Source organism: Puma concolor, chromosome B2 (genome assembly GCF_028749965.1).
Source record: "Puma concolor isolate L17-30 chromosome B2, mPumCon1.1.hap2, whole genome shotgun sequence".
NCBI classification, from domain to species: Eukaryota; Metazoa; Chordata; class Mammalia; order Carnivora; family Felidae; genus Puma; species Puma concolor.
Window position 1 is genome coordinate 152,891,441 of NC_141671.1, and position 24,478 is coordinate 152,915,918.

Consider the following 24,478-nt stretch of genomic DNA (forward strand, 5'->3'; position numbering starts at 1 on the left):
TCCAAACACACATGGCTTGATTTCCTAAACTCAACACAGAGCTGTCACAGCAAAACCCACTCGTGAAGCCCCGGGGATGAGCTGCACGAAGGGTCTGGTTTCCAGTGGGCGTGGTCCCGGCGGGCGTCGTCTTGGTGGGCATGGTCCCGGCGGGCGTGGTCTCGGTGGGCATGGTCCCAGTCGGAGCAGTCCCAGTGGGCATATGGCTGCTACAGGCATTGGGAATACAGAGGAGAAGGCAGTTCATGCTTGCTGAACTAAGCAGTAAGTGTTCCTGAAGAAGGTGAGCTTTGAGCTACTTTCTTTTAAAGTTCATTTATTTATTTTGAGAGAGAGGTGGAGACAGAGGGAGAGAGAATCCTAAGGAGGCTCCGCGCTGTCAGCACAGAGCCCGACGCGGGGCTGGATCCCAGGAGATCTTTCATGAGATCTTGACCTGAGCCAAGATCAGGAGTTGGATGCTTAACCTACTGAGCCACCCAGGCGCCCCTGAGCTACTTTACTAAAAAGGGGCAGGACTGAATAGGCAGAGAATGGACCCTGCTCAGGGGTGGGGGTGAGCTCCGGGAGCAGCCAGGAACAAGTATAAATTACGGGTTCACAATTAATACACCTAAGGCATGTGTTTGGGAAGAACTTATATTCAAGGAAGACAGAAAGTGATGTGGTTTCTTTGCTTTTGTTTTCCTATCCCATCGTACTGTTATGCTGTTTTCTAAGGAAGATAGGATTTCCAGTTACAGTCATTGATTGTGGCTCCAAGAGAGAAGCGTGTGTGTAATCTTTTCTTCAAAGATTCTGCCATTTACCAGAAATCCTGTGCTGGAGCCACAGCCTCGTGAGCCAGGCTCATAACTGCTGGCAGGGCCGGTGGGACTGCAGACCAGGAGAAGGACAGAGCCTCTCTCCAGCTACCAAAATAGACCTTGGCTCGCAAACACAGTCTTAGGAGATCAATGTGAATCATAAAAATCATTCACGAACACCGTGCCCCTCTTAGCATCTCCAGACTTGACACTTCCTAAATATGAACTAAAACAGACCCTCCAGAATCTTCAGACACCTTCATAGGAGTTCTTGAAATGACGGGAGGCTTTGTGACACCTAGCTGGTTAACGGTTGGGTGAGTTGGTTAATAGTTAATGACTTAACTCAGGCATACGAGAAGTAATATCCCGTATTGATAGTTCATTCCGACAGCCAGCAGCTCCTTAATTAGGTCAGTTTCTGCCAACTTTTAGCCATACAAACCGGAACAGATTTTTCACAGTGTAAGTGCCAGACATCAGTAACTTTTCTCTCCTTGTCAATTTATTTGTGAAATACTGTTTTTAAAAGTCCAAAACCAGGAGCGCCTGGGTGGCTCAGTCGGTTGAGCGTCTGACTCTCGGTTTTGGCTCAGGTTATGATCCCAGAGTCATGGGACGGAGCCCCACATCGGGCTCTGTGCTGACGGTGTGGAGCCTGCATGGGATTCTCTCCCTCTCTCTCTGTCCCTCCCCAGCTCGTGCACACACTCTCACTCTCTTTCTAAAAAGAAAAAAAAAAAACTTAAGTACAAAACCAAAAGCCAAGTATAGAAGTGACATCTCGTGTCTTGTCCCCTTCCTCCGTGCCCTGCCAGACTGAAGGCTTTTCCATGCCAGCTGGTGGATAAGATTGGGTGGCCATGGGTCTTTAGCTCAGCGTTTAGAGTCCGTGATCCCTGGCTGTATACGGTGCCGTCCAGCCTGTACCTGCACAGACACACCGCGAGCCTTCCACCTTACTTGGGGTTGGCTCAGTGTCCGGACCCCATGATAATTTTGAGTCATGATTTTTAAAAGTCTCCCATGTAGCCTATTACAACCCATCTGCACTTTCGTGCTATTTCCAAGTTTCACTCAGCATGAGTGTCCTTCTCCGTTCGTGCCATCGCAAGGGTGTTTTTGAAAATGAGAGAGCTGAAGGCAGGTCTCATGGCCCCTGCAGAACTCACTTGACCTTGACCCTAGTCCTTTGACTTAACACCTTGACCCCAAAGCTGCAAGTCGCTGACCTCTGTCACCTGAGGAGAGGTCATCTTGTCTTTGCTCAAAGTGAGAAAAAGTGGCTCCAGGTGAATCCTGGGGGGGGGGGGGGCAAGCATTGAGTGCCACCTTCCCCTTGGAACGGAGGCCGCTCCGAACCGTGAGGCGTTTGCACGGTCTTCTGAGCATTCTCGTGAGCAACCAGGCTGATCCCGTCGGGGCTCTTCAGAGAACATAAATCACAGTGATGCCATTTGTCTCCTTTGGATAGTTTTTCCTTGTGTGTCGGCTCTCCTGGGGGAATAAGAGGGAGAAGGTGACATGGGAAATGGACTTTGGGGCCCTTGCTGTGTTCTGTCCATCACGTGGACATGGAGGAGAGAATGTGTACGGAATCTGTTGACACTTGAAAACTTCAGAAACCACGTTAGACATGCGTCAGAGGGTTTGGTCCCCCCACGTCTTCGTTCCTGGGGACAAAGCCTACATCTCAGAAATGGCAGGAAAGTGAAGCCAGAGAAGGAGGTCCCCGGCTGAGTGGCCAGCGCACAGCCGCTCTGAGGTGTAGACTGGGCTGCGAGAACGTAGACACGTGGCCCTCGTCTGCATGGACTTGACCTCCGTTAATGAAAGTGAACAACCGGATGGGATCCATTCAACAGTAATTGCAGAATCAGCCGGACGGGAGAAAGTGCCGAGGCTGTCACAACACGGGACACGGTGCACGGCACTCACCGTGGAGGTGAGCGGGAAGCCGGGCTCCGTGCGGGAGGCGCAGGGAGGGCGGGGACCGTGCGGGGAAGCGGCAACGGCCGAGGCGTGGAGCCCGTCCCCAGAGCAGAGGCCCCGTCGTGTCGTCCCCGTGGGGGAGCCTTTTCCGCGGTCGCAGCCGTGGGCTCTGAGGTCGGGCCCGGGACTCAGGAGCCCGGCGCTGCCCCCGCCCAGCAGTGTGGTGCACCGTGCTCATTGGCGCAGGGGGAAGGTGGCCGTGGTTCTCGTGGGACGGGCTGACGCCGTGTCTGTAAGTCGGCTCAGCCCCAGGCTCCGCGCACGGAGTGGAGACCCGCGGCCCGAGCGCACTGTGACGACATTGGCTCGCCGACGGCCGCGGCTACGAGGACGTTCTCCCGAGGGTGCCGGGGACCTAGGGGCGGGCAGGGGTCTCGGCGCACTCCCACCCTTGCCCACCCCTCGGCTGTCTGTCGGGGGACACCCCGTTCTGGAAGAGAGGGCAGCTGCTGACCCAGCGTCGACGCTCTGGCCGCTGCGGCCACTTCCCCGAGGGCTCGGCTTCTGGGGCAGCGCCGGGCAGGGGTGTGGGCGCCCCGGGTGCTTTGGAGAGTGTCCTGCACAGCGTGTCAGAGCCGGGCCGGCCGGGGCTGGGCCGTCTGGAGCCTCTGCTTGAGTTCCAGGCACGCGGTCGGCCTCACTTCTGGTTTCCCTCGCCTCTTTAAAGAATGCGTGTGGCTTTTAGTCGGTTTACGAGCATGATTTCAGCATGACTTTATTGTGGTTTTACAGAACGGGCTCTGCGATATTTGACTGCGGGGAGCCGTGGCTTCCCGCGTCTCGGACGTCCCCTGGCAGCACGGGCCCTGCTTCAGTGACTTGCGGTGAAGGCCCGATGCCACCAAGTGCAGGGTGAATGCCTGCGGCCGCAGAGCACACAGCCTGGCCCCTGGAGAGTGGGGGCTGCCCCTCCGGCCCTCAGCAACAGCTCGCTGAGCCCCCTCTATGTCAGTGGTGAGAGCCGCGTCCCTCAGGTGCCACGGGGCTGGTCAGAGACCTCTGGAGTTTTACAAGGCTCCCTCTGTGGTCCGTGGTCCGGTGATGCAGAACTTAAAGGGCAGGACGAATTTTCAGCGACGTAGAGTGTCTCGCTGGGAGACGTAACGTGCAGGAAGCACGGCCCCCGTGCCCGATCCTGCAAGGCACAAAGCAGGTATTTGTGTCCGTGTGCACGATGGGGACAACGGGACGGGGGGACCTCCATCGGCCGTGTGTCCTGCTGTCCGGGTTAGCTGTTCTTGGCCAAGCACAGATTCAGTGGCCGTGTTTTGGAGAGGCTTCCAAACTCCAGGCCGTTCCAGACAGTAGCTCAAGGTCGGGAGAGCAGCGTGGGTGTTTCAAGCGGAGCGGGATGCAGGGATTACGCGCTCCCAACATGTCAGAAGGGCTCGGGACAGAGGGCGAAGGCTGCCACCTGGGCACATCTGTGTTGCTCGTTTCCGAGTCAGGAAGCCCCTGACCCTGCTGCTGCTGCTATCTCACAGGACTGCGTCCCGCGCCAGGAAGCCGCGAGAAGGGCCGAGTCGGGTGGTTGCACCTGCCGCGAGCCTGCCCCGCGGTGGCCCCCCTCCTGCCTGTACCGGCACCCCTCATGGCACCCGCTCCACACGGCTGCCATGTGCTGGTTAGCGATGAAGAAGGTGACAGAAGTTGTCTTCACCCAACCTTACGGTGCCAGGAAACACTTCCCCGCTCTTTTCCGGTGAGGAGTTTAGTGATGGCTCTTTGCAATCACATCAAGGTCATTGGTGCTATAAAATGCGATTTACAAGCACTTCATAGATTGGAAGCTTAGTTTTTGTGACAGTCAAGGATGGACTTGCACAGGCTCACAGTTTTTACACATACGGGCGGTCTGTCTCGTGCTTAAGGCTTGTGTTCTTTCTTCACTTCCTCACACAGGATATGAAAGAGGCAATAACAAGGAGCAAACTATTGGAAGTAGAAATAAATGAGCTAGTGGTTTAAGAAAGTTTTCTCTAGGGGCGCTGCGGGGCTCAGTGGGCTAAGCCTCTGACTTCGGCTCAGGTCACGATCTCACGGTTCGTGGGTTCGAGCCCCGTGTCGGGCTCTGTGCTGACAGCTCAGAGCCGGGAACCTTCTTCGGATCCTCTGTCTCCTTCTCTCTCTGCCTCTGCCCTGCTTGGGCTCAGAGACTCTGATCCTCGAGTCCCACAGGCGCTGGCCCAGTGCCGATTTCCAGCACACGTCATGGTAACTAATCAGAGCACAGTCGCCAGCCTGTGAAACTCTTTGTTTAGAATAATGAGAAAATGTTGGGAATACGGAAATATGAAAATAAATATATAAAATAAGTACAGAGAAGATAGAAAAACTAGAGTCAGTACATAAGAGTCAAGATTTTGTTTTCATCTTAAGATTGGAAAGCTTCGTGGGTGGCTGGGTGGCCAGTCTGTTAAGCATCCGACTTCGGCTCAGGTCACAATCTCATGGTTTGTGAGTTCGAGCCCCGCGTCGGGCTCTGTGCTGACAGCCCGGAGCCTGGAGCCTGTTTCGGATTCCGTGTCTCCCTCTCTCTCTGCTCCTCCCCTACTCACACTCTGTCTCTCTGTCTCTGTCTCTCTCTCTCTCTCTCTCTCTCTGTCTTTAAATTTAAATAAACTTGGGGCACCTACGTGGCTCAGTCGGTTGATCATCCGACTTCAGCTTAGGTCATGATCTCGCAATTCGTGAGCTCAAGCCCCACACTGGGCTCTGTGCTGACAGCTCAGAGCCCAGAGCCTGCTTTTGATTCCATGTCTCCCGCTCTCTCTGCCCCTCTCCAACTTGTTCTCTGTCTCTCTCTATCTCTCAAAAAATAAGTAAGTGTAAAAAAAATTATAAATTAGAAAAATTTAAAAGATTGGAAAGCTTCGTGCTCTCCCCCGAAGGCTGTGTTTGCGGGTAGGCCCTTGCTCGTGGCCTCCAGTGTGGACTGAACAATGGTGAGTAGGCCTGGGCCTTGCAAAAGTCTTAATGAGGAGGTGCTTCTCGGTGGCAGGCGACTTGTGCCTCATGCCTTGTCTCGGCACAGTGCTCAGACCCAGGGCCGGGTTGTACCCTCACTTCCTGCTGTGGCCGCAGGACAGAGCCTTGAGTCCTTCTGTAGGACGGATGGGCTTTCAGGACTGAACCTAAGCCCGTGTCCTGCAAAGGACGTTCTCTGCATACTTGCTGTGTAGACTGAGGCTCATTTAACCCAGGCCAGGCCCCCCAGAGTACCGCGTCCTCCCTGATGCCCCCTGAGCTCCTCCCTGGACCACAGGCAAAGCCCGGCGCCCTGGGCCCCCACAGTGCACATGGGACACTTGAAGACCATAAGTCGGATTGTGTCATCCTATAAACCCCCCGAAGGCTGGTTTCCCTGCAGGTAAAGTCCAAGCTTCTTCCAGTGGCCCCTGGGGCCCCGCAAGCCTTGGGGGGTCCTCCCCTGTCTTGCTGCCCTCCTTCCCTCACAGCAGCCCAGGGCCACAGTTTTCCGAGCGTCTCTGCTCTGTACGAGCATCAGCGTGTGCGATGTTTCCTTCTTTGCTTTGCCAGAGTCTGTGTTTTAAACAATATCAAAGCAACTTTATTTCTTGTTTTTATTTTTTATTTATTTTATTTTTTATTTATTTTAATGTTTTTATTTATTTTTGAGACAGAGAGAGATAGAGCATGAGCAGAGAAGGGGCAGAGAGAGAGGGAGACACAGAATCTAAAATAGGCTCCAGGCTCTGAGCTGTCAGCACAGAGCCCGACGCGGGGCTTGAATACACCCACTGCAAGAACATGACCTGAGCCGAAGTCGGACGCTTAACCGACTGAGCCACCCAGGCGCCCCAAATTTTATTTTTTTAAATGTACATCCAAATTAGTTAGCATCTAGTGCAACAATGATTCCAGGAGTAGAGTCCTTAGTGCCCCTCCTCCATGTAGCCCACCCCCCCTCCCACAACCCCTCCAGCAACCCTCAGTTTGTTCTCCATATTTATGAGTCTCTTCTGTTTTGTCCCCCTCCCTGTTTTTATATTATTTTTGCTTCCCTTCCCTTGTGTTCGTCTGTTCTGTGTCTTAAAGTCCTGATTTGAGTGAAGTCAAATGATTTTTGTCTTTCTCTGACTAATTTCACTTAGCAGAATACCCTCCAGTTCCATCCACGTAGTTGCAAATGGTAAGATTTCATTATTTTGATTGCAGAGTAATACTCCGTTGTGTGTGTGTGTGTGTGTGTGTGTGTGTGTGTACGTATATATGTATATATGTATGTGTGTGTGTGTGTGTGTGCGTATATATGTATATATACACACACACCACATTTTCTTTATCCGTTCATCCATCCATGGACCTTTGGGCTCTTTCCATACTTTGGCTATTGTCGATAGTGCTGCTATAAACTTGGGGGTGCTTGTCAGAATGGCTAACACGAACAACTCAGGAAACAGCAGGTGCTGACGAGGATGTGGAGAAACGGGAACCCTCGTGCACCGTTGCTGGGAATGCACACGGGTGCAGCCGCTCTGGAAAACAGCGTGGAGGTTCCTCAAAAAACTAAAAATAGAGCTACCCTGCGACCCAGCCATGGCACGACTAGGCACGTATCCAAGGGATACACGTGTGCTGTTTCAAAGGGACACACGCACCCCCATGCTTATAGCAGCACTATCTATATGAAAAGCTCCTATTTTTTAAAAGAAGGACATTTCATGGAAAGCGAAGAATGCGTTCACCTTAAGAGTCAGCAAATGAAATGGTTTTTCACGTGTCCCCGTGTAAACCAGGCTCCGAGACCCCCAGTGCGTGCGGCAGACGGGGCGGCTGGCTGGGCCCGTCCGCGGCTGCACTGGAGCCCGGGGCACGGCCCTGTGGCCCCAAAGCAGGATTAGTGCTCAAGTGTCTTCACGGAAATCGCACTGAGCCCCAAGGGCTTTACTTGGATTCTGCAGATAGACACAGGATCCACAGCATCGTCAGGCTAAGCTGTAGGCTTTGTTTGGCTGCAGACTCATAAACAAATTGCTGTAGTCATTCTGTTCCAGCTTTGAAAAGGGCAGTCTGGTTTCCTCTCCCTGCGATGTTTCTCTAAGTGGCTGTTAGCTGTGTGCCTGCGGACAGCAGGACGCTCGCCCTGACTGCTCCCTGCGGGGCCGCCCCTGCGCTCCGCGGGAGAGCTCACTCGTGCGGACAGCTGTCCCCGTGTGACTTTGTGTCACGTCGCGGAGCCTGCAGGCTGTGGTTTAAACAACACAAGGTCTAGGGCAGCCGTCTAGCCGCCCCAGGGGCCACCGTGCAGGGTGAGCAGGAGGCGAGCCAAGGAGCAAGGGCCCGGCCAGGAGTGGCCGTCCTGTCAGCACGTGGCCCCCCAGGGCTCCCCGCCGCCCTGGCCCCACAAGCAGTCTGCAGGCCCCTGAGAAGGTCTCGGCCCTCACTGCCACCCTGGCCTGTCTGCTTCCGACCAGTGGCTCTGTCCCCGAGGAGTGTGCGTGTCTGTCCGGGTCACGGCGCCCTGTCCCCGGAGAAGACCACCCGTCTTCCCAGCAGAAGCCCCCGAGGTCTGGGGGCGCCTTGCTTCTGTGTCAGGCCCGTTGCTGCTTTCGTGTATTTCCAAGATCTGGTCCACTTCATGGTGACATTTCCATTCTGTACCTCTGTCACTTCCACGCAAGGAAAATCTGCTCGGTGGGTTCTGAATTTTTTCTGATTTCTTCTCATTTTGCGTTTTCTTTTTTTTAAACTTATTTTTTTATTATTTATTTATTTATTTATTTATTTTTGGGACAGAGAGAGAGCATGAACGGGGGAGGGGCAGAGAGAGAGGGAGACACAGAATCGGAAACAGGCTCCAGGCTCTGAGCCATCAGCCCAGAGCCCGACGCGGGGCTCGAACTCACGGACCGCGAGATCGTGACCTGGCTGAAGTCGGACGCTTAACCGACTGCGCCACCCAGGCGCCCCTCATTTTGCGTTTTCATTTGCTTTGTCTCAGAACTGGCTTTGAGCAGCAGTCCCCATCACCCAGTGGCAACCCTCATCCCAGGGTGACTAGGACGGGGGGGGGGGGTCTCCGCTCTGCTCCCGGGGGGAGTCCTCTCAGAAGCAGCCCCCGAACACCGCGATAGACGCCGCGCAGATACCACAAACCCAGGCCGGCTGCTTTCTCCGGGGCCTCCCCACCTCCACCCCTCAGTCTAAGTGACCTGCGGTCCTGCCCGTGCCCCGACTCGCGGGGATCGTGGGACCGTGCTCCCCGAGCCCTCGTCGCGGTGAAACCCACTTCCCCACTGATGGGGAGTGGCACCCCCATTCCTGTCTCATTAGCTGTTACCCTCGGAGTGGTGGCCGCGTGCTCCCAGAGTCTGGGGTAAATCAGGACTCTGTGGTCCTGTCGGCTGAGGCGGGGACTCGGGACGCTCGCTCCGTGTAGGTGATTGTGGCCACCAGGCCCAGCGCCTTCCCGGGGCCTCAACAGTGTCTGTGGAGGAAGGGCAGCAGCGTGAGCAGGACCTCCTATCTGCAGGCAGACCGTGTGTGTGTGTGTGTGTGTGTGTGTGTGTGTGAGAGGTCCAGCTAGCCTCACCCAGAGCACGTGTGCACGGCGTGGGACCCAGTGTGCTTGAGGACAGTTTTGCAGGTCTGGTGGCTTTGTCTTTGTGAGATGAATGCATTTCTTATTTTCTTTATTTAAAATGAAGTTTACAGGGGCGCCTGGGTGGCGCAGTCGGTTAAGCGACCGACTTCAACCAGGTCACGATCTCGCGGTCCGTGAGTTCGAGCCCCGCGTCAGGCTCTGGGCTGATGGCTCAGAGCCTGGAGCCTGTTTCCGATTCTGTGTCTCTCTCTCTCTCTGCCCCTCCCCCGTTCATGCTCTGTCTCTCTCTGTCCCAAAAATAAATAAACGTTGAAAAAAAAAAAAAATTTTTTTAAAATGAAGTTTACAAAGGGGCGCCTGGATGGCTGGGTCGGTTGAGCGTCCGACTTCGGCTCAGGTCGTGACCTCACGGTTTATGGGTTCGAGCCCCGTCTCGGGCTCTGTGCTGACAGCTCAGGGCCTGGAGCCCGCTTCGGATTCTGTGTCTCCCTCTCTCTCTGTTCCTCCTCTACTCATGCTCTGTCTCTCTCTCTTCCTAACCACCCCCATCGAGGCCCCTGTCCTCCCAGCTGGAGCGTGGGGGCTGCTGGAGGCTCCCTGGGTTTCCGAACCACGTGCAACTCACCGGCAGCCCCCGGAGGGAAGCGCTAAGCAGATCATGATGTTTTCTTGAGAAGGAACATTCTCTCAATGGTGTGTGTTTTCCCTATGGAGTAGGATCTAGTTTTTTGGTTCTATCAAAGGGGAATAACACCGCTGTTTTTCACTGTTAACCTCCCCCCCTCCCCCCCATGAGGACTCACATCTTTTCTCTGATACGTGTACTTAACGAAGCGCAGACAGGCCTGAATGGATGCCTGCTGTAGGCAGCCAACACATACTTGCATAATAATAACCACAACTCAAGTGTCAAAAGGAAAACCAGAGTGTGTTTAACCGCATAACATGTTGGTCTTTGAATGACTCACCGGCCGTCTCACTGAACCACCGTCCGACCCAGGCCGAGTCTTCTGACCTCTCCAGAGCCCGGAAAGGACGCACCTGGCCCGGCTCTTGTCCTTGTCCCGGAACAGGATGGGGTGGAGTGCGGCAGGTGCGGGGGCCGGGGAGCTGCAAGTGGTGTGAGGGTGGAGAAGGGGGCTGCCGCTAGGCGGTGCCTTGCGGGTTAATAGATTGAGGGAAGCCGAGCTGCCCGTAAGCCAGCCACTCTGCGCCTGTGGGGTCCCCCAGGCCCACCGGGACAGGCATCCGGCCACGTCCGTCTCCAGCAGGGACCTCGCACGTTTCCCGATGCCTGCAGGCACCAGGAATTCGTACGTAGTGTTGGCCAGTAGGGGTGCCTCCCGGGACTGCCGCTGTGGATATCAGTGCCTACGATCTCTGAGTCCCGTGGGCGACTTGGTAAGTGTCAGATGCCATCATTCACGAAAATCAGGACCCCACGTCAATATATGTGTTGCCATGTGTTCACATGAGCTCACTGATACTAAGGTACCCCGACATACTGATTTCCAAGACATAAACATTTCTTTTCATCACAGGGAAAGATCTCTTCTATTCTGTGGGTTCTGTGAAATACGAGCAAAAAAAAAAGATGCTGACTTTGTTTTTTTAGGTTGTCCGGGTGCCAAAAAGAATGAGTTTCTGACGAGCATTCTGGACGCGCTGTCCACGGACATGGTGCACGCCGTGTCCGACCCCTCCTCCGGCAGGTACGTGGCAGGGTCCGAAGAGGGTCAGTGAGGGTCCGAGGAGCCTTGGTGATCGCCGGCTAGAAGCTGGTGCAGCCGTGAGGCATCGGAGGCATGGTCAGCATAGGAGGACCCTGCGGGGCTCATGGTCACGGAGTGGGGACCCTGTGGGGCCCACGGGGATAGACAGGGGACCCTGTGGGGCTCATGGTGACGGAGAGGGGACCCTGCGGGACTCACGAGGACAGAGAGGGGACCCTGCAGGGCTCATGGTGATGGAGAGGGGACCCTGCGGGGCTCATGGTGATGGAGAGGGGACCCTGCAGGGCCCATGGGGACAGAGAGGGGACCCTGCGGGGCTTATGGTGATGGAGGGGGGACCCTGCGGGGCTGATGGTCACGGAGTGGGGACCCTGTGGGGCTCATAGTCACGGAGAGGGGACCCTGCGGGGCCCATGGGGACAGAGAGGGGACCCTGCGGGGCTCATGGTGACGGAGGGGGCACCCTGTGGGGCCCATGGGGACAGAGAGGGGACCCTGCAGGGCCCATGGGGATGGAGAGGGGACCCAGCGGCGCCCATGGGGACAGAGAGGGGACCCTGTGGGGCTCATGGTCACGGAGTGGGGACCCTGCAGGGCCCACGGGGACAGCGAGGGGACCCTGCGGGGCTCATGGTCATGGAGGGGGGACCCTGCGGGGCCCATGGGGATGGAGAGGGGACCCTGTGGGGCTCATAGTGATGGGGGGGGACCCTGCTGGGCCCACGGGGCCAGAGAGGGGAACTGCGGGGCTCATGGTGATGGAGAGGGGACCCTGCGGGGCTCACGGGGACAGAGAGGGGACCCTGTGGGGCTCATGGTGATGGAGAGGGGACCCTGCGGGGCTCACAGGGACAGAAAGGGGACCCTGTGGGGCTCATGGTGACGGAAGGGGGACCCTGCGGGGCCCACGGGGACAGAGAGGAGACCTGCGGGGCTCATGGTGACAGAGGGGGGACCCCACAGGGCTCACGGGGATGGAGGGGGGATCCTGTGGGGCTCACGGAGCTCACATGTCACAGTAGGGTCGAGCTCAGAACCTGGGATTTCCAGTGGCTGCACCAGGCCGTGGCGGGTGGGAGGCGGGAGAGGAACGGAAAGCGGGGCCCCAGTTCCGACGGCTTAATGCCTTGGAGTTGCATTTCAGAGCCATCGAGTCGATTTTCATAGTTTGAATTAAGATGTTTGGTTTCACGTTTTCAAAATACTGTGTGTCTGTTGTAGAAAAACCCAAATACGTAAGATTTACCATCTCAAGTGTCCAATTCGGTGGCACTTTTCACACTGACACTGCTCACGGTGACTTGCGAAACTGGACGCGGGTGGTCTGGTGCCGTGCAGGGGGTCGGGGTTCCGGGGCTCCGGGCCGTGCTCCCCGAGCCCTCCTGGGAGCGTCCTGACGCCGTGTGCTCCCCACAACTAACCGCAGGCGCCAGGGGACCTCCCAGCGCTGCCTGGACGTTGCATGGCAAGCCCTGCGTCCCCCTGGGAATTAGCAGTAATTTATTTCTTTTTTCGAAGAGCTTTTTCTGAGGGAGAATCTTCCCGTGGTGACTTCCTTAGAGTGCTGGCCTCCCTCCTGAGTATCTCCTCTCCTAGATCTTAAAATACCAAACTTTTCTTGAAATCCAAGGGTAAATGTCTGGTTACCACTTCAAGATGTATTTTTATTTGCATCCGGCAGTGTCCCTGTGGTATAAAGTGCTATGTATGCCTGTGCGTCACACTTAAAGGAGTCGGGAGCCTCGGGGTCCCAGTGTCTGTAGGGCCATGGATGTGCGAGCTGACCCGCCAACCCCACGGAGCCCCAAACCTGGGACCCGGGGCTTCTGTCTTCAAACGCTTGGCCGACACCAAGTGTGTAATTCACACGCATAAATTCATTGTGTCGTTTGCCGTTTTGAAACCAACTTGAAATATTTTTTAAAGCCCGTTCTCTAAATTGTTTTTAAACCTCGTTATATGGAACGTTGAATCTTTGCTGGCTTAGGCGCCGGCACCGTGGGAGTGATGGGCAGGGCGCCCCTCTGGGGGGGCTGGTGTGCACAGCGTGCCTTCCGTAGACGGGCAGGGGCAGGGCGGTGACGGCGGTGTGGCCGCGGCTCCTGACGCCCTTGTGTGTTCTTGCAGGCTTTCCGAACCTGACCCCAGCCACACGCTAGAGGAGAGAGTGGTCCACTGGTATTTCAAACTACTTGATAAGAACTCCAGTGGGGACATTGGCAAAAAGGAGATCAAGCCCTTCAAGAGGTTCCTTCGGAAAAAGTCAAAACCCAAAAAGTGCGTGAAGAAGTTTGTCGAGTACTGCGACGTGAATAATGACAAGTCCATCTCGGTGCCGGAGCTGATGGGCTGCCTGGGGGTGACGAAAGAAGAAGGTAAAGCCAGTGCCAGGAAGCGCCCCAGTAAGAGCCTTTCTCGTTGTTCTGTGCTTTGCCACGCATCGGGTCCCGACGCCCGCTCCCGCAACTGCTTACGAGGGTAGATTGTCCTTTGGTCTGAGGGTGAAAGAAAAGCACCGTGTGCCTCTTACGTGTAGCTCATTTGTCCGTAGAAATGACAGCAAATCGTCCACAAGCGTCTGAGGGAAGCCGGTTGGAAGGGGAGGAGCTGGGTGTTGTGTGAAGACCAGTGTTTTATTGTTCCGACCGCGGTGGCCGGCTTTCCAAACCTGTCCCGTCGTCCTGTGTTTGAGGTGCAAATCCGGGGACCGCATCTCGACTCCCACCGGACGTTCAGGCCGGCTTGTAAGCAGTTCGGTAGTTCCTGTTATGCAGACCCAGTATTGTGATGGCTGGAAACGTTATTTTAGCTGTTTTGCCAGTCCAGTGTATGTTTTCGTCGGAGGCTGGCCTGACCAACCAGCTGTTGTGGAGAAAGAGGATTCCCCGCGGTGGGTAGATCCCAGCACCCTCGGCGGGCAGGATGCACGGACCTCCTGCCTGCTGGCTGCACGGGCAAGTGGGACTTAATGGCCTCATTTGTACAGTGTGGGTGCCAGGGAGGGTCACCAATTTCAGTAACACCTCTGAGCAGGAAACCAAGTTGGATAGAGCTAGAGAATATCATGCTGAGTGAAGTCAGTCAGTCAAAGAAAGACAGATAGCATATGATTTCACTCCTGTGTGGAATTTAGAAAAACACAACAGACGAACATAAGGGAAAGGAAGGAAAATACAATAAAAACAGAGAGGGAGGCAAACCATAAGAGGCTCTTAAAAACAGAGAGCAGACTGAGGGTTGCTGGAGGGGAGGTGGCTGGGGGGATGGGCTAGATGGGTGACAGGCATGAAGGAGGGCACTTGCTGGGATGCGCGCTGGGTGTCGTGCGTAAGCGATGAACCACTGGGTTCTGCCCCTGAAACCATTATCACGCTCTATATTAACTAACTTGGATTTATGTGGAAACAAGAAAGAGAGGGGCGCCCGGGTGGCTCGGTCGGTTGAGCGTCCGACTTCGGCTCAGGTCATGATCCCACAGTCTGTGAGTTTGAGCCCCACGTCGGGCTCTGTGCCGACAGCTCGGAGCCCGGAGCTGCTTTGGATTCTGTGTCTCCCTCGTTCTCTGCCCCTCCCCCACTTATTCTCTCCCTCCCTCTCTCTCTCTCTCTCTCTCTCTCTCTCTCTCTCTCACGAGCGTTGAGTTCGTCGTGCTGGGCTCGGCCGTCCTGTGTCTGCAGCCCGGCTGTGGAACACGGAGCCCCGAGCAGCTGGCCACGTGCGGGTTTCCAGAAGCAGGGTTCCCTCCTGTCTTATTGTCCCTGTGTGCTTAGCCCTTGTCACGAGGGTCCCCCAACACTACTCAGCTACCAGGCTCCAGGCCGGGTCCGTGTGTTTGTGTCCCGCGTGTCTGAGGGCACAGTGGGAGGAGTGAGGCCTCCATGCGAGCGGGACAGTGACCCCGCCACCCCGGTCGCGACCCGTGCCAGGCCAGCAGTGGCCCCGAGCCAGCTGCACGAGAGCCCACAGGACTCATGACCCGTCACAACCAGCTCAGGCGCTGTTCTTCTCCCGGCTGTGCCGACTGGTGGCGTGCAGGCCACAGTGTCCCGACTGTCACCGTCACCGGAGCCGGAGTCGGGGGTCTCCCGGGGCTCCGCAGCCGGCACCGGCTTCCGCCCCGTCCTCCCTGCGCAGCGGCCCCAGCACCGAGCGTTAGACCCTCACGGCCGCCCCTGCCCGGGCTGCACTTTCTGTCGGGCCCCCTGGCCCACCGCAGGCCGGCCCGCAACCTCCGGACGGCACTGGTGTGAAAACCAAAACTCCGCCTCCGGGCCTTTGCACCAGCACAGCCCCCACCCCCGCTCCTTTGTTTGCGGCCTCGGGGTCCTTTCTGGTGCTTCTCCGCCGCTGCTTGTGACTTCCTGGACCGGGACAGCCGCCCTCGCCGCGTCCCTCACCTTGTCTTCGACTTCGGTTCCCCGAGGGCCCCCGGAAACTAGGGACCCCGTGCGGTTCTAGCCAGAAATGCCAGAGCCGGGGCCCCTCGGAGGCCTTCGGGGGTCGTCACGGGAGCCGGTGGGCAGCAGGGGCCACCCGACCCCGCAGCTGTGGCACCATGGCGCCGTCGGCCTCCGCTCCGTGGCGCTCCCGCGGGGAGAGACCAGGGCACCCACCCCGTGACCTGTGTGCCGTGGCCGGATGGGCGTGGTGCCGCCTCCCTTTGGAACCCGTGTCCAGGTCCTGTGGCTGCCACGAGTGACCTAAGTGCGGGGTCAGCCGCGTGTGCAGCCTGCTCTTTCTAGGATCTTCCGCGTCGCCCGTTTCCGGATCGCACAGACCGGCCCACTGTTCGCAGGGAGCCCTCCCCTCGGCATCTGTCTGGTGGCCTGATACGTGCCGCGGGTCTGGAGCTGAGGGTCCGGTGGCGGCACGCCCGTTGAGGCGCACCGTGCGGGCCACAGATTCCGGGCACCCCCGTGAAGGGGGGGAATGAGCGCAGTGAGGGCGCCCAGGCTCTGAGGCGGAGCGGGGTCTCCTCCGGTCAGGCGGCGACCCTCCCGCCCGCACAACTCTGCCTTCCTGCGGAGAAGCCCGCGCGCTCCCTGACCCGCGCGGCCCGGTGCACCGCGTGACCGGCCGTCTGCGGAGGCGCTGGGCCTCGGGCGTGCGCGCTTCGTGTCCGGCCGTGACCCGGTGCAGTCTGGCTCCAGGTGATCCCCGCCAGGCCCCGCGTCTCTGCGCTCTTTGCCCGGCTTCCGAAGCGGCGTGAGCTCCTGCGCCGGGAAGGTGAAAGCATCACCTGCGGCCAGCCGGGGGGCCGCGACCTCATGGTGATGTTGTCCCCGTCGCCTTCTGGAGCTGCTTTCTCTGGGGGTGACGCCCTTCATTCGTGCATTCATTCACTCAGCAAATGGCCGAGGGTCTGCCGTCAACTAAGGGGCGGACAGAGAAGCTGAGCCTCGGAAGTTCCAGTTGACAGGAAAGGAGCAAAAGCACCCAGCCGGGGGAGCCACAGGAATGGCGGCGCGTGCAAAGCGTGGCCGGCGGACCGGGGACACGGCACCGGGCTCCGGCTGAGGAGCTCGGCGGGCGCCTCGGTGGGAGTGATGTTGAGCGCAGCCCTCGGGGTGTCGGGATGGAGCTCTGGAGTGCTGCCGTCGTGCCTCAGGGCCCTGGGGCATCTGAGCGTCCAGCAGTCTCAGCCTGACTCGGCCAGAGGAGGGCGGCCTGGCAGGAACGGTACCTGTGCGCGTCCCAGAGAACAGCCTCGTCTGGGCAAACCCGTGAGAAACCGCGGCTTCTAGAGGATTCCACCGAGTGGTTCAGCCAAGGCTGCCGTCTGTGGAAGAGACAGGATGGGAAGGTGGTCTTCCTGCAAACACTGGCCCTTGCTTTGCTCCGAGGAGGGATCGCCGTCGTCCTCCCCTCCAGAGACCCTCACCTGGAGGGGTCAGGCCCTTGCTTTGCTCCGAGGAGGGACCGCCGTCGTCGTCCTCCCCAGAGACTCTCACCTGGAGGGGTCAGGGCGCTGAGGAAGCTGGCGCTCCGGGGTCTTACGCCTGGTTGGTGATGACCAGCAATTGTCTCAAAATCCCACCTCCCTGTGAACGCTAGTGCTGGCCTTTGGAGTTGGGTTTGAGTGCCTTAATCGATTAAATATCCTGTGGTTTCAAAACATAGTATATTGATAGAGGATTTGAGGTATATTAGGGCCAACAGGGCAGGAGACCGCTGCCATGGGGAAGACAGTCTGTGACACGCGGTCCCAAGAGAAGGGGGCACAGCACGACACGCAGGGCCACACGGGGACCACGGTCAGTCAGGGCAAAGGGAACGGGGGAGACGTGGACAACTTCCCTGAGGTTTCCATGGGGAGGGGCACGTGAGGCAGGTCAGCAGGTTCAGGACAGACTGGTTTGAGTGATTGCAGGGGGCTCTGGGGTGTCAGGACTGCCCCAGGTTGTCCAGGACCTCCCCTGGGGTGACAGGGTGGGGGGCTAGCTGTCAGGACGTACCCTGGGGTGACAGGTGGGGGGCTAGCTGTCAGGAATGCCCTGGGGTGACAGGGTGGGGGGCTAGCTGTCAAGACCTGCCCTGGGGTGACCGGGTGGGGGGCCGGCTGTCAGGACCTGCCCTGGGGTGACAGGTGGGGGGCTAGCTGTCAGGAGTGCCCTGGGGTGACAGGGTGGGGGGCTAGTTGTCAGGACCTGCCCTGGGGTGACAGGGTGGGGGGCTAGCTGTCAGGACGTGCCCTGGGGTGACAGGTGGGGGGCTAGCTGTCAGGACCTGCCCTGGGGTGACAGGTGGGGGGCTAGCTGTCAGGACCTGCCCTGGGGTGATCAGGGGCGGGGCATTTGACAGCCTCATCCTTAATAGAAAGCCCTGTCACCGTGGAAGCTGGAGTGTTCCGTTCCTCAGGTGGCTGCAGGTGAGCCAATGTCCTGAGTTGAGGGCCGTGTTAGCCACCAAGAAGAGGGCTGATGAATCCCCTCGAAATAAGCTAAAATGTGGTCCAAGTGGCCGTTTGGTCAAAAGTGAGCATTGGGGATTTAGATTCATATCTGATTCTACAACCCTTATCTTCCTTGAAGAATTTCTCTTTTTTCCTACTGTGATTTTCATTTTCAGCTTTATTATCAGCTCCTTCTTCCTGCCACGTGTGATTTGCAGTAGGTTTTGAAAAGCCAGAAAAACCTGCACATTCGGGAGAGGGTTAGATTGGACGTTCTGAATAGGCCAACTGTTACCGCTATCTTTTGCTTCCTTCATCTCTGCTCACAACTGGACAATGCATGTCTTATCCTAACAAATATCAGAAATTAAATAAAAAACAGATAACGTGGCTTTTTCCCTCAGACGTAATGAGACCCGTACATTCCCCCGGAATGTCTGTATGTGTGCACACGCACACGCGTGCCAGCTGTGACGTTTCACTACAGGATGGGCTCGTGACACATCTCCTTCCTGATCACACTTAGTTTAGGAAATTACACAACAGTTTACCTTTGAATTATTTAACTGAAACCTATTAGCGGAAGCTGTGATCTAGATTTTCACTATTACCAAAAGAAAACAGAAAAAAAAAAAAAATAACTGAAACTGTCGATAAACGATAAAAACAAGAAAGGAAATCTTCCTGAAGGTTTCAGGAAAAACATTCACAAAACGTTGCCTCATTCCCTCATGAGTCTCCAAAATGGCCGTTGCACACTCAGCAATGAAGAAATATTCATTTTTGACCAAATTAGCTCTTTCCACCAAATTGCCGTGCTAGCCGCGTCCCTTCTAGGCATACTGCCTGACCACAAACCGCTGTCCGCTGGGTCACCTGGAGCCCTCCGCATCACTTGTCACCAGTGACGTAAACTGGTTGCCAGTGGTTCCTGAACGCTGTGCCCGTTGGGCACCGGGGCACCAGTCCCCTCTCTGTGTAGTCCCCTGGGTTTAGTGAGGTAGGGCTGCCGTGCTCCCTGTTGCTGGGGACAGCGCTGTGCTGTCCAGGGGCAGGGGAGGGAGAGAGGAGGGAACCCAGGAAGGTGGAGGGCCATCTTGGAAGCAGGGGAGGAAGGCAGGTGCCCGGGAACTGGACCCAGGAGTGCCCGCAGGATGGGGGACGTGACCTTGGGGGCCGGGTCTGAGCCTCCCGCCTGCTCTCCCACCACGGGCCACGTGGCGAGGCCACAGGACAAACACTGTGCGTCTTATATGTGTCTCCCTCCACCTTCCATTTCCCTCGAGGATTTGGAAAAATTGTTTTGAGCCAAATATGCTAGTTTCTTATGAGTTAAATATAAAACCAAAACGTGTCAGGGAACCGTGTTGCACCCTGCCTGGGGCCTCCTTTCCCCGGGGAGAGTTTAAGAAACACGGGTCAGAAAGGTCTCGGGTTAGTAGATGTTGCTTTGGAAGTTTTGGTAAAATGAAACCTTCTTCTCCAGGTGGACTGGAGCGTGTATTGTTAGAAAATTGTACGTCGTCACTTTTCGAAGCCACTGCTTGTAATCTGTGCTGTCTCCCTCTAGACGTATTTTCTCATGTGAAAAGTGTGTCAGTTGACGACACTGTCCTAAAGTGATTTGTTCCCTTCCTGAAGAGTGATATTGAAATTTTCACTGAATGAAGAGTATTTGGTTTTTAATAGTGTCTTTTTTTTTTCTTTCTTTGTTAGCCCCCAGAGTTAATGCTGAAAGCACTTCTAATAGACAGGTAAGTATCGTTCTCTCTATTTTAGCGTTAATAACTTGTTTAATTATAGGCAATGAAAACTCGGGGTTCTGAAGATTTGGAAAGTGAAGTACCTTCCCAAAACAGGAGAAGCCACGTTTCATATACATACCCCAGTGTGGCCAAAAGAACCTTGCAAAATTCCATCAGAATCACCAACTCGTTAAATCATCAACTTAAAGAATTGTCTTAATTTTTTTTTTTTTTTTTTACTCTTTGAAATTTCATTTTGTTATTTTTAGAAAAAAATGGAGTCCTACTGTTTTGTGGAAATTTAAAAAAAAATAATTGTCTGGGATTTGCAACTTATATCTTAACAATTTGTTAAGGAGATCACAGGGACAGGAGACCCTCTGGGCATTCAGGTGAACATTTTCTTTTCATCTGGGGATCTTGATGAGACAACTCTTCTGCTCCAAAAGGGATTTTCAGCCTCCCCCCGTGTGTGTTTAGACACGTGTTCCTGTGTTTCCGAATCCTGTTATCTTCACACGTGCGGGTAAAGTAGGTAATTGTGTGGACTCTCCCCAGCATCCCAAGCCACACCCATCAAAGTCTAGAACATTTTCCAGAGGGCAAACGTGAGTGGATACGTTTCTCCCTCCCTCAAAGCCACGACAAAAAGCCTCCCTCCTTAGGACCGCTGGCCCGTTCATAAAATCACCGGTTGGACGTCGGCGGACGTTTCCCAAGTCATGTCCTGCATCTGGTGTGGGTTTTAAGCGGAGCCGTCGAAGGCACACCCTAGATGTAATTGAAAACCATTTTGTTAGGAAAGACGTGTGATACGGTTTCCTTTGTTTAGCGAATGTTTACGGCTTTAACTTTTTAAATCCTACCACAAGTCACCTCCGCTTTAGAGCCGGGCTGGTCGGAAAGCAGTCACCCCAGCGGAAACGCCCGGGGGGTGTTGTCATTACCCAGCGGTGACGATGGCCACGCGCGCGGTAAACTTGGTTCAAGACGCGAGCCTCCCTCTTCAGCTATTTCCCAGAAAAAGAAGCTGGAACAGCCGCTCCTGCTGTTTCTATGGTGTCGGGATGGCTATACTGACTTCCATGCCCTGGTTACAAGGGCTGTTACTGTAAACCGTGATTCTGGGATTAAGTCCCTTGCATAAACCAGCTGTGGCTTGCACATGATGAAATAATGGAGGGCCGTAGATCTTTCTTTGAGGAATAAAATATTTCTGAGCGCCAAGATCTTTCACCGTCCGAGTAACCGCAGACAAGAAGCGTTAAACAAAGGGGAGCTAGGAGGATTCAGGGGCCCGTAGTTATCCAAGAGCGAGGCGTCTTTCCTGATCTCTTCTGCATTTCCCGGCAGGATTCAGACACGATCAGAGCAGTGCCCCCATGCCGACGTGGACGTGGGCCAGCCTCGTCTGCTCCGACAGTTGTGACGCGTTCCCGTAACTGTGAAAATACTGATGGTTTATCTTCACCCACAACTAATTAAAACAAAACTTCCCATTAGCTCAGACGCGGGAGAGACACTCTTCTTTGTTCTGACCACCTACTAGTGTGTTTATCAGGGGAGGAGAGGCAGCCTGGACGCCTCCTAAGTGTTTACGTGGATTATTTTAGATAACCAAACAGGAGCATGGATCGATTTACACTGGTAGGAATCGATACACTTGGGAAAACAAATCTCGAAGACTGTATCTCGCTTCTCCTTTTCGTTCCAAATGGCTTTTAACTGGCAGTCGGGGTGCAGAATGGCAGTAGTTTAGGAGACAGACTTTTCAAGTTGCATTTCTTCTCGAGAGGTAAGTTAGTACATGGAAAGGATGAAAAGGAAATTTCAAAAATCAGTGATGCCTTTATCAAATTTGAAGCATGAATTAGATTCTTAAAAGTATTGGGGCGCCCGGGTGGCTCAGTAGGTTAAGCGTCTGACTTCGGCTCGGGTCATGATCTCACGGTTCGTGAGTTCGAGCCCCGCGTCGGGCTCTGTGCTGACAGCTCGGAGCCTGGAGCCTGCTTCCGAGTCTGTGTCTCCTCCCTCTCTCTGCCCCCTCTGCCACTCGCGCGTGCACGCTCTCTTTCTCAAAGCGTGCATGCTCTCTCTTTCTCAAAAAATAAATAAACGTTAAATAAGAAACTAAAAATAGTTATCTTGTATAACAAATCAAATGACGGGAGGCTGCAGAACATTGAATATATTGAATCTACTTAAAATACTTAAAGCAAATGCTAATTTTTCTCGGCCAGTATGTTTCTCCTGATAGTCCTGATCACTGAAAGGGAGAGGAGGGTCGGAAGTTAACGTTGGCATCGTGTCTTTGTTAATCCTTATGCCCAAAGTGATGGAACCAACAGTGGTTCCTGTTGCACGCATTTAAAAATACAATGCAGTGCGATACAATAAAACAGAATACCAAAACCTGTTATTAATAAATAACGATCAGCACTAGGAAGAAAACTAAACTAAACTAAACTAAAAATGAATAAACAGAATACCAAAACCTATTATTAATAAATAACGATTAGTTCTAGGAAGAAGACTAAACTAAACTAAACTAAAAGTAAATAAATAAACTGAGCCTAACCCCTAAAAAAAAAAAACAAAACAAATACTGCTTTTCCCCTGTTGCTGACAGGTAGATTAACGCCAGCCCTAGGAGGCAGGCTTTACTCCTCACAGACGAGGGATGGAAACTTCCTAACAATGTCTCCATTTCTGTCTTTTTTTTTTCAGCCAAGAAAGCAAGGGTAGCGGCTCACACATCCAAGGCGGTTCCTGGACACGTGGGAGACTCCCTCACCAAAAAGCAATTAAAAAAAAACCCAAAAACACATAGTATTTGCACTTTGTACTTTAAATGTAAATTCACTTTGTAGAAATGAGATATTTAAACAGACGGCTTTAATCTGTGAAATGGAAGGGCTGGCTTCAGAAAACTAATCACATACAATGTATGTGCCCTCTTTTGGCCTTGGAAATCTGCACTTGGTAGAGATGTATTTTGAGTGGCTTTAGGCTTAATTTCTTTATCCTGCACATGCTGACGTAGTAGAGCTGTGAGCCGCGGCCCCGACCCCCTGCCCTCCCCCCACCCCTCCCCGCCCTGGGCAGCCGCCCCCCACAGGCCACGCTGGCGTCCTCTGAGGTCCGCTGTGCCTGCGGCGTCTTCGAATCTGTGTCGGCAGCTTCCGCAGAAGTTTGCAGTCCTCTGCCGTCCTGTCCTCATCATGCCCTTAACGAGCGCATGGGTTTATTTGCTTCTTGGGACTTTGTGTTGGTATGTTTTGTTGTGCCCTCCGGAGATGGCGTCCTCCCGATGAGCCAAGCGGGCACCGCGGCGATGCGCTGAGTCTGGGCAGTGCCCGTAGGAAAGGCTGCTTCCAGCCTGGCTTTGGGGGCTGCTTTTCCTTCTCGAGCTTCGGTTTGCGCGTTGCCTTGGGCTCAGAGTAACCACGCGGTAAAATACTAAGGATCACCCCTGCCGTCCCGAGGCAGCCGGGAGAGGCCTGGCGTCCAGAGAGGCGGGTTTAGTCCCGCGCCCCGGCCAGCGCTGAGTGCCCCGCTTCTGTCCTGACACGTGGCCGCTGCCCACCATGCCCTGGCCGGCTCTGGGCGTCCTGGGAGGTGACCGGTCACCTGAACGATTCGGGAGCACCCTCCATAGAGACGGCTCAGCCGGCGTCCGCCGTAGCCGGGATGCTGGTCTTGGCCGGTCCCCTGCTCCCGCCTCGTCCTTCTCTGTGGCCTCAAGGGCACAAGGACGTGCCCATAGGGGATCCACCCGAGTGGCCCTTGTGAGAGCAGGTCAGGAGCTGAATGCCCACGCTGTGAGCAGCGGGGCCGGCCTGCGGTGCGACCGTGGGCACCCAGAGCTGGGCCCCGACACCGCATGCGTCCGCTGGCTCGACCGAGCCGTTTGGAGGACGGGCCGACAGCTGTGGGAGCCGGGTTGTGATCCTGTTTCGGCTCCAGCTTTCGGTTGGAAAAATAATCTTCGTGGCCCCAAGTCCCCCCGACGCACGTCCTGTAAGACGATCTCTGTGCATGTGCATGAAGATATTTTATGAGGCTTCTTACTTATTTAAACTGTACGAAAGTAAAAACCGAAACTTTGGAGCCACAAAACCAGCTTCGGTGTCTGTCACGTTGTTTAAGAAACAGTTAGGATCCTAAATTTATTGGATAATCTTATATTTCTGAACTTTGGATTTAATCATTTTTCGTAGATTCAAATAAAATATGCTTTCAGAACTCTGCTTGTGGTGTCTTCTTACCAGCAAAGCACAGCCCTTTAGCACTGCTTAGTCCCAGAGCTGCCTGCAGTCAAGAGGCAGAGGCAACGGTTCTTGGCCCTAGTGAGCGACCCCGGCCCTGCCCCTCTGGCTGTGTGACTCGGGACGCATGACTCCAACTTTCTGTCTCCTCCGTAAGCTGGGGCCGGTGGCCTTGCGTGCCTCCGGGTGTGGCTTGTGTGAAGGGCGCAGGGCCTGGCACAAAGGATGTGGGGTTTGACCCTGTCGTGTGAGGCAGTCACTCGCACTCAGTACTGACTGAGCGCTGAGGACCCCGCATGCCGCGCGGCCAGGGCAGGGAACAAGGAAGGATCTGACGTTGATCGAAGCGATCGGTCAAGTCCCACAACTCTCCTTTTCTCTCCAGTCCCCTGTTCCATCCCAGGCCAGGCCCTCGTATTTCACTGGGACCATTGCAGGGGCTTCTGACGCAGTCATGCTTCTCCCACAGTCCTC

At 55.2% G+C, this 24,478-nt stretch overlaps 1 protein-coding gene across 5 annotated transcripts in view; it reads left to right on the plus strand.

The window, feature by feature from the left end:
* Positions 1-23,981, plus strand: part of SMOC2 (SPARC related modular calcium binding 2) — a 168,671-nt gene extending 144,690 nt beyond the window's left edge. For 3 of the 5 annotated variants that reach the window (XM_086708324.1, XM_086708329.1, XM_086708327.1), the window contains 4 exons: positions 10,982-11,078; positions 13,227-13,501; positions 19,708-19,745; positions 22,464-23,981. In XM_086708324.1, the coding sequence (XP_086564450.1) occupies positions 10,982-11,078; positions 13,227-13,501; positions 19,708-19,745; positions 22,464-22,481 (428 nt within the window). In that variant the 3' untranslated portion in view covers positions 22,482-23,981. The remainder of the gene's footprint in view (positions 1-10,981; positions 11,079-13,226; positions 13,502-19,707; positions 19,746-22,463) is intronic. The other 2 variants (XM_086708325.1, XM_086708328.1) reach the window with 1 other exon arrangement.
* The last annotated feature ends 497 nt before the right edge of the window (positions 23,982-24,478 follow it).